The following is a 10000-nucleotide window of genomic DNA, read 5'->3' on the forward strand; positions in this document are numbered from 1 at the left end:
GGTATTAAGCCGCTTAAGCATATCGCTTTTACCCATTACGGTTGCTTGAGGGCGAGTCTGCAGATTCGTCTTTCAGCATGGCCCTTGAACAAGATATTGATAAGATAAGCTCACAATACGTCATGGACGTCGATGATCTTGTGGACCCTGACATACATATTGTAGAATCCCCGATCAAAATTGTTAGGGAAGGACATTGCCTCTATAGTTTCTAATTTGAATCTACATTTCTCCTTGTTTGGGGATTGGGTATCTACGGTATTGGTAGGGAACCGTCCTTTCCGTTCTGTCGTGAACCGACCGACTAGCTCGTAAGGAAAGCCAACACTGGCAGTAGCAGGTTTATCGAGAACTGCTCTTGACGTACAAGGATGTCAGGGCGGAGCAATTTTCTTTTTAGGATTACAGGGGCTCCGTGGGAAACAGTGTGGGGAGAAAGGTAAACTAGGATGTCGAAAAGAAATCGATAAGGGATGAATGAGTGTTGTCCTGTTGCTCCTTCAGGCAAATCTAACAAATTCTTCAGTTCAGTCTAGCTTCACCCGGGCATTTTCTCTAGAGAGGCCTGGTTTGTGTCAACTATTTCTAGTTGAATTATATGTTTTCATTAAACTTTATGCTTATTGTTGGATTGTAAGCAAGGGATCTAGCTGCCATGGAGTAAGCATGTGGCATACCCTTTTTACCAGCCCGGCGGCTGTGTTGGAGGACCCTCTTAGAAATTATGTGTGTTCACAATTCTGTAAGTAATGTAACAGGGTGGCGTTGGGCTCGTCGCAATGCTTACATTCCCTGACAACCATGTCATCAATAATTTGCCAAGTGCTTGGGTATCCTAGTCTTAATCAGTGCAGTATGACCAGTACCCTTTTTTCTTTTTGGAGGAAGAGCCAGTGGTTCATAGCCTGTGGCGTCTGAGTACCGTCTGGCTGAGAGCAAGTTTGTGACATTTTCTCTCTGTGTCCGCGGGGGAATGACAGGTGTTGTACCTTTAGAGTACATGGTCATGGGAGTTGGGGGCATGCTCCTGCCTTTTTCAGCTAGTCTGTCAGCAGGTTCATTCCTTTGGATGCCTATGTGAGTTGGGACCCAATTTATAATTATTTCCCTACCCTGATTAGGTAGATGTTGTCTTGGGGTATGCTATGCTGTAGACTGTCAATGGCTGATCAAGAGTCTGTGTGTATAACAATGTGTCCATCCCTTAAGGATGTGTGGGTCAGGGCTCAGCCTGGAGTGATGAAGCATTGTCAGTGACACTAATGGGTATTGTGGTATCCCTTCCTGCGAAGACGGTGCCTGCAGTGTGGTTTATGGGATCCATGGATTCGTCCATATAGTAGGTTCTACTACCCAGAGTAGTTAATTGTGCTATGACCCTTTGTACTAATGCTTTTAGGTTAGGTATAGAGTATTAATCTTTTCTTCTTGATAAGCTTGATCAAGTGTTTTCCCATGGCATTTTCAATAGTCTGGGTGGGGTAAGTCCATGCCCTTGGCAAGCAGTTGTTTTTTGAGCTGAAAGTGTATCAACATTGGTTGTGTGTGAACCAGGAATTGTCGGCAAACAGCTGATAGTCTTGCTGTAGGTATCTGAATACTCTTTGTTTCATGTATGAATTCCGGGTTCCTGTAAAGCCTTGGGAAAAAAACTGGGCTGCGATTAGATCGATCAGGTGTCCAAGGATGGCAGGTGAGCCTCAGGGAGGTTGATGACCTTTGTCCATCTGGGGGAACCCAGAATGATCCTGGCTGCTTCGTTTTGGAGTGTCTCCTTTTAATGTTGCGCTGGAGGCAATGAGAGCGATAGAAGCATAGTGAACAACGTACTGAACAGCATGTACATAGAATGATTTTAGAAAATGTGTAGCGTATCCATAGCCCAGGGTATAGACAGTCCTTAATCCCATTCCAGATGCATGCCCTGGACAGTGAGTTTCTTGTTTTTGACATTTATATATATATATATATATATATATATATATATATATATATATATATATATATATATATATATATATTCTCTGAGCCATAGTTTTTTATTTTGCTGCAAAACTGTTTAGACCTGTTCTGCAACACTCTTCAGACACCAGATCCAAACAATGCTGGACTCTATTTAGGCAATGCTTGCCATAAGAAAAGTTTGCCAGATCGTCTGCATAAGAGATGATCTTACATCCCTCTGGCAGGTGAATGTTGTGTATGCTAGACTTGAGGATATTGTAAAGTGCAGGACGGAGGACCCCACCCTGTGGCGTTCCATTTTCAAGTGGCATGTGTTAAGATAAGTGACCCTGAAATCTGATATTTGCTGTTCTTTTGTTGAAATAGTCAACTATCCAGGCCAATAATCTACCTTTGATTCCCATGTGGTTTAGGGTCTCCTGAATAGCAAAAGAACTGGCTAATGCAAAAGCCTAGGAATGCAACCACAGAGGGTGTAGTGCATATTGTAATTAGAAGTGTGGCGATGCTATGGGCTGTGTTCATACCCCTGGAGAACCCGTGCGGGTGTACATGAGGGGGTCCCATTTTGCATCTGACCCGATTTAGTACCATCCTCTCGGCTGTTTTGCCCAGACAGCCGAGGAGAGAAATGGGACGGTACCTGCCTGGCTCCTTGGGTTATGGGGTAGGAATTATTATGGCTTCTTTTCCGGTTCTTTGGGTAGTGTGGCAGTTTGCCAGGACTTGTTGATGAGTTGCAAATATACAAGCTCTCCTGCAAGACCTAAGTGTGAGATTATGGGGTGGGAAATCTTATCTATCCCATGGTTTTATAGTTTTTTTTTAGTTTCCAGAAGGAGAACATGGAATCCAAGTCGTCAGGTTCGAGTGCCTTGTATCTGAGGAGAACAAGCCATCTGATCCGATTTAGTACCATCCTCTCGGCTGTTTTGCCCAGACGGCTGGGGATAGAAATGGGACATTACCTGCCTGGCTCCTTTGGTTATGGGATAGGAACTGCTATAGCTTCTTTTCAGTTCTGGGTTAGTATGGCAGTTTGCCAGGACTTGATAAGCTGCAGAAATGCAAGCTCTCCTGCAAAACCTAAGTGTGAGATGATGGGGTGGAAGGTGCCATCCACCCCATGGTTTTATGTTTTTCTTAGTTCCCTGAGGGAGAAATTGAATCCGAGTTTTCAGGTTCGAGTGCTTTGTATCTGATGAGATCAAGCTTGCCTGGATTTAGTTGTGTTTTTATTCCCTCAACTGAGGAGGCAGGATGTTGCTGCTGGTTCTGGCTGAGAACACGAGCACCAGCCTGTGTGCCTCTGATTGTGGGGTCATGATGCATGCATCTCGGGGCTTGACGGCTGGTAGCTCGCCTGACCCGTTTCCACAGCTCAGAGAGGATGGTCAGGTGGCACCATTTCAGCCACTTTTCCTGCCTGACTCTGTTGGCAGTTTCCTTGGCATCCCAAACAGCTGTTGTGGGAAGTTCTTTGCCATCGAAAGTTTTTTTCTGCACATGTTAACTCTGTCACTGATCTCCATGATCACGTCATTATAGCACTAGGTGTGTTTGTGAGTTCTGGACCATGGGTGAGTTTTAGGGATGGACTGTAAGGCTGCCTGATTTATGGCCTGGACTAGTCTTGCCTCGAGCACATCCACATTTTCACTATTTGGGGGTTTATTGCTTCTCAGACAGTGAGCCAAGCCCTTCTGAAAGGCTTTTCAGCTAGTCTTGTCTTTTTTCCATTTGGGAATATGTTGTGGTCTATGGGCCGGACCAGAATCCAGAAGGGTAGTGACTGTGCCATAATCACTTGTAACGGTTTCATCAACACACCACCGAATTCTCTCCACCATTGTTGCAGTGGCAAAGGTAAGGTCCAAGATCCCTGCTTTCACATGCGTTGGTTCTCGAGTGCTTAGAAGACCGATCTCAGGGAATGTGTCAAGCACGTCTGGAATGTAAATGCCTGCCGCATTCGGCTTCCTATGATCACTCGGTCTAAGCTGTCACACAGTGGTTTGCTGTACACATTGTACAATTTGAGGGGCCCTCCTAGCTGGTGTATCTCAACAGCAAGAGATTCCAAGAATTATCCTAATGCCGAAAAAAGTGGCAATATAAAAACAAAGTCTACAGGGGGCAAGTCCAACAGCAATCAAGTAGACTTGCTGGCATCAACGTATGCACTAACAGTGCACTGCGTAAACACAGCGGGGTCATGCACGGTCGACACATGTGAAGGAGTCAAGTCCTCTCTTTAGTAGGCCTCTACAACGACCTCAGAACCACCAGGTCCCCCCATGGACCCCCCGCGAGCGAGACTCCAGCCTCTGTAGCAGCCGTATGGGGAAGAAAGACTCTAGCAAGATTAAGATAGGAGCTCACTACCACCACTCATTTAATTGACGTATGAGAACGTTTTGGGTTATTGTTGTGAGGTGATACAGTGTAAAGGAAGGATGTATGGAGCGGAAAGATAGGGAGTGTATGTGTGTGTGTGTGTGTGAGAGAGAGAGAAAGGTGTGAACATGTAGTGTGCAAGAGTACGGTAGGCGTGTTTAAGCCGGGAGGAGACGTGTGCGGGGGAAAGATCACCCGGACGCAGATTAGTCCCGCGATGTTTGTACTTCCTGATATGAGACTAGTCTACAAGTCATTTCTTCCTTTCATCCTTGAGTCTTCTTACAAAACTGCGAGGTATTATAAACAATTTAAAATATTCTTCATTTATTAAAACGTAAAATCGTAAAGAACATTAAGAACACAGACATAGAAAAAATAAAATGAACTTGGACATAAAACGGACATCAAAAGATTAAAATGAACGAACATAAAACGAACATCAAAAGATTAAAATGAACTTGAACATAAAACACAAACGTAAAACACTAAAACAAACACGGGCATAAAACACAAACGTAAAACACTAAAACAGACACATAAAATAATTATAAAACAATAAAAAGATAAAACACATAAAGGCAAGGATCCATTAAAACTGATTTAAAATAAGAGGCACCAGTCTTTCGATCACTTATGCTTGACTAAAAGATCACGAGTCTTTCCTGTTCCCTAAAGAAAATACTCTCAAGACCACTTACCTTAGAGGAGGCCCAATCCGGGGTTCCTCACACAACGGCTGACTCCGACCTGGGCTCAAAGACCAATCCCCTTTTTTTCGTGCCTCTCGTGTTTCCTTTTCAACTCTTTAGCGCGGAAAAAAATAATTAAGGGCAGGAATCTCAAATGTTGATTAAAGATTTAAAAGCACCTTTAGAAAAATTAAAATTAGTCAAATAAAAATGTAAAAGGAACCAACAGAACTAAAATAATAAATAGTGAACTAAAAAGATGAAATATGAAATTCCTCCTTATTCCCACTTTTCGCCAATTCTTAATATATCCTTTTGCAGTTCCTTGCGTGTATGTGTAAGGGTGTAAAAATCATTAAAAAAAAAAAAAAAACTTTTAATACAAAAAACAGATAAACTAAGACAATATAAGGGAGGAGTGGCCGCGTTTTCTTTCCTTGGGTGCTCGGTTTTTTTTTTTACAGCGCGCAGCCTCGGGGCGAATTCACGGCATTCCCCCCCCCCCCCCCCCCCCGTCGGAAATAAAAGGTTCCCTAGCACTGTCTTTTTCGATTTTATTTCTCGGGAGAGTGATAGTGAGAGAGAGGGGGGGGGGGTTAATGACTTTTTACGTCGCGGTCACGACGAAACCCGTGATTCACGACACCTCATCACAGGGAGAGGAGAGCTCCCACCCGGGGGAGGGCCGGGCGGGAGGGCTAAAGGTCCTAGGGTGAGATCACCTCCGATTTCCACTGAGCACTGCATAAGGGAAATTATACATAGCTGGGCAAAGGAGCAGCCGTCTATATGGCTGCTGTCGGGGAAGTATCAGAGCGTGTGGGAGCCGGAGTAAAGAATCAGACGTTTCCCCGCAGCCGAAGCAGTTGGCATAAGGGTGACTTTATGCGTATTGAACATGGCAGTGGCTGAGATAGCGTGGAAACTACGGTAACTGTGTGGGCGCCGGGGACTCGGCGAATAATGGCGCCGGTTACTCGGAATTTTAGTAGAGGCAGAAAAGCGAGAGAGAGAGAGAGAGAGAGAGAGAGAGAGAGAGAGAGAGAGAGAGAGAGAGAGAGAGATGAACAAACTCTTGTAGCCAGTCTTTTAAGCTAGGATCACACTAGTCTTTTTTACCCTGGGATCCCTAGACAGCCTCGCCGAAGTCTGACTAGCTACAGCTTTGATTTGTCAGCTGGCATGACATCGGCGAGGCGGTCTAGGGATTCAAGGACACAGAAAACTTGAGTGATCATGGCTTTATCTGATTTTAGATTAGATAGTGCCGCTTTAAGCATTCGTTTTAAAATATATATTTTAGTTGTGAATATAATCTAGACACACAATGGATTCTACATTATGCTATCTATTCATTTACGATTCTATATATTTTTTGTTGTTACTACTAATCTTATCCTTAAGGTTAACACAGCCTAACCTTCAATAGCGCCACTTCCTCCAGATATCGAACTGCAAGGGGCGAATTGTGAGCTGCAAGGGACGAATAAGGAATCTATAACACTGAATACTTTTTACAACCAAAACCAACATGGTAAGTGCTTTTCATAATTAAGAATAAATTATAACTCTTAAATAAATTTGAGTGTTCACCTTATTCATTTTTGTATGGAAACAGCTAATTGATACGTTTGTTTACTCAATCCTTTAAATCAGAGTGCACACCGCAACCTTTAACCACAAGGGGAAATGTGTTAAATTGCCAGTAAGACCATTAGTTGCCTTATGCTGTAGACCTCCATACTATCTGTCTGTCTGTATACGTGTCCCTCTCTCTCTCTCTCTCTAGGCCTCCATACTATCTGCCTGCCTGCATCTCTCTCTGTCTCTCTGTCTCTCTGTCTGTCTGTTTCTCTCTCTCTCTCTCTCTCTCTCTCTCTCTCTCTCTCTCTCTCTCTCTCTCTCTCTCTCTCTCTCTCTCTCTCTCTCTTTCCCTCCCTCTCGGCCACCATACAATCTGTGTCTGTATGCGCCAGTCTCTATCTCTCGCCCCCCCCCCCCCCCGCGCCTATACACACACAAACAGGTAAATAGGTAAATATATTAACCCCCTGATTTAACAAAGGTCCGTTCATTTCCAACTTACCCCAACAGGAGGACGAGCATACCATTGTCACCTATCGGCACTCCAGTACCTCACCCTCGAGGAACAGGGCAGACCACATGATGTCGGAATTAGACCTGTTCAGGGCTGTTTCACAAGAGGGAAATGACCTCCGGAGGGACATGAATATTGGCCAGGGACGACTGGAAGCCACGTTGACGCATATGAAGAATGACCTTAAAAGTCTTGTTGAAGATGTCCAAGCAAAAGTTCAGAGAAACCAAATGGAAATAAGAAGCATGGAACAAATGAAGAATGACCTTAAAAAGTTTACTGAAGATGTCCAAGCAAAAGTTCAGAGAAACCAAATGGAAATAAGAAGCATGGAACAAAAATTGGAAAAAATATCGAAGCAGAGAGCAGAAAAGGACCAAAAGATAAAGGCTCATGGGTTGGCACATATCCTTACGGTAAACATGAAATGATAATTAATGTCGATAATAATTCAGTATCAATATACGCAGCCAGGTACTTTAATATACACGCATTCATGTATATAGATTCAAAGATACAATTGTACGCTCACAGATTAATAGTATTTTAATAATTACATTCTTATTCAAACCAGGCTCAGGATCTGAGATCACCATGGGTTTGGTGGCTGGTCTACAGAGGGCTTGTTTACGCTACAAACCGACACCAGGACGGGTTCTCATACGCTAAACTATCGCTAAGCTGGAACATTAGACCCTTTCTGTCTTGCAGACAGGACGAAGAGCCGACTTCCTCTGCCTACGCTATAAAGGTGATTTTATCGTGTGCTTTCCGATGACTACAAGAGAGAAAGAGAGAGAGTGAGAGTGAGAGTGAGAAAGAGAGAAGGGGGAGAAGGAGAAAAGAAAGAGATCAGAGAGAGAGAAGGAGGGGAGGGGGAGCGAGAGAGGAGAGATAGAGATTGAGTGAATATGGACTTACGGACTTATCTTAATTCCGCAGCGCACGGACGTCACGGGGCCATATCCCAAGGTGGTGTTCCTGGACGTGGGTGGTCTGGTATTCACTACTAGGTTTCACATACGCATACGATGCAACAGCAAGCACGCTCTACATTTCGCCTCCCTGTGCACTGGCGAGCTCGGCTATAACTTCAAAGATGCTGAGGTTATCTGGACTGACGGAGTGGTATCCTTCGACGGGTTCAGTTTTACTAGGATCCCTGACAATTTTCTGAATGCTGTCGTCACAGGTAAATTGTCGATTAGCGAGGTCGTGGCAGATCCCTACACTAAGGGAATTGTCGTGGCCCACTGCGACGAAAAAGACAACCTGCGCAGTTTCTCGCTGAGAGTGAATGGCCACCGCAACACACTTAATAAGGGTGGTACAGACTACATTATTGGCTCTGTAAAGAAAAGGGAGAATGAATGGTTGGGGAATATTCAAAAGCATTTTTTCAGCAGCCTGAGTATAGTCGACTGTGGGACGGTGCTGAATCGCCCGATTGACAAGTCTGTAATGTATATTTTCTTCATGTGCGCTGGTATTGTCATGCTCATTTCATTATTTCTAGGACTACAGGGAAGAGCTTGATATGATTACTAAGATCCTTCTATTTGAGGGAGATTGACGACATCTCAGGCATCAGAATTACCTAGTTTCAAGGGCATTCTCTCTCACTCTCTCTCTCTCTCTCTCTTGCTCTCTCTCACTCTCTCTCTCTCTCTCTTGCTCTCTCTCTCTCTCTCTCTCTCTCTCTCTTGCTCTCTCTCACTCTCTCTCTCTCTCTCTTGCTCTCTCTCACTCTCTCTCTTGCTCTCTCTCACTCTCTCTCTCTCTCTCTCTCTCTCTCTCTCTCTTACTCACTCACTCACTCACTCACTCACTCTCTCCCGCCTTGTCTCCCCCCCTCTCTCTCTCTCTTACTCTCTCTCTCTTACTCTCTCTCTCTCTCTCTCTCTCTCTCTCTCTCTCTCGCTCATTAATATGCTAAAGCATGAGGGGAGATCTCAAGCTTATAAGTCGCCCATAAAGTTTTTCTTTTGAGGACTGCAGCTGTGTTATATTATGTAAACATTTGAAAAGTAGTATCTGTTGCCATTACGAGTCATTTTCTTTTTACATATGTATATGCGTGAGAAATGTAATATTACCAGATGAATTTCAGTTTGTCTTCAATTTTGTAGAATGGGGATATTTTAAATCTTAGCGAGGGTTTATTTAAGTTTCTTTTCTTGTTTGCTTACACCTCTAGACGAGAGTGCATCACCACCGTCATTGCCTCAGAACATGATTGATTATTTAGTACTGTCTGCCGCGTCATGTACCTAGTAGGGATAGAAGATTAAAACATTCTGTCAATCAATGATTTATCTTACAACTAAAAGTGAATAATGAATGTTATATAGAAATCAAAACATAGATATTCAGCATTAAAGTATTAAACTATTGCATAGTTATGCAATTCTAAAATAACGTGTCCGTAAAGGCGCTGTCACACTAGCACTTTTTCCGTCAATTTTTTTACAATTTTATTTAACACAAATACAAACATTCTCGAATATAGCTCTTGATTTGACTATGCTTGGCTGAAAAAGTTGTCGGAAAGGTTTTCAGACGGAAACGATCATTATCGTCTGACTGAAAAATCGACAATTCGCTCAAAATTTAAGAAAATTGTCAAAAAATTGACGGAAAAAGTGCTAGTGTGACAGCACCTTAAGGATGCTAATAAGAACCCCTACGTCACAATCCTTCCTCAATACATTTTCAGTGCATATGGGGTAGAGAGGCGCATATGTCTTTGGTCTGAGAATGTTGTGATATCATCATCGTTACCGGGAATATAGAGCATTTACATGTTTATATCACTTCTTATAATCAGGAAATATTCTTGAATACCGGA

General features: G+C 43.4%; 1 protein-coding gene across 3 annotated transcripts in view; it reads left to right on the forward strand.

Annotated features, from left to right (window-relative positions):
* Positions 1-10000, forward strand: part of LOC113820302 (uncharacterized) — an 11885-nt gene that overhangs the window by 1135 nt on the left and 750 nt on the right. Inside the window, exons 2-5 of one of the 3 annotated variants that reach the window (XM_027372637.2) lie at positions 6499-6588; positions 7149-7568; positions 7727-7903; positions 8095-10000. The exon at positions 8095-10000 is cut by the window's right edge and continues 750 nt beyond it. In XM_027372637.2, the coding sequence (XP_027228438.2) occupies positions 6586-6588; positions 7149-7568; positions 7727-7903; positions 8095-8688 (1194 nt within the window). In that variant the 5' untranslated portion in view covers positions 6499-6585 and the 3' untranslated portion in view covers positions 8689-10000. Of the gene's footprint in view, positions 1-6458; positions 6589-7148; positions 7569-7726; positions 7904-8094 lie in introns of all 3 variants that reach the window. The other 2 variants (XM_027372639.2, XM_027372638.2) reach the window with 2 other exon arrangements.

The sequence above is a fragment of the Penaeus vannamei genome, chromosome 19 (genome assembly GCF_042767895.1).
Source record: "Penaeus vannamei isolate JL-2024 chromosome 19, ASM4276789v1, whole genome shotgun sequence".
Lineage (NCBI taxonomy): Eukaryota > Metazoa > Arthropoda > Malacostraca > Decapoda > Penaeidae > Penaeus > Penaeus vannamei.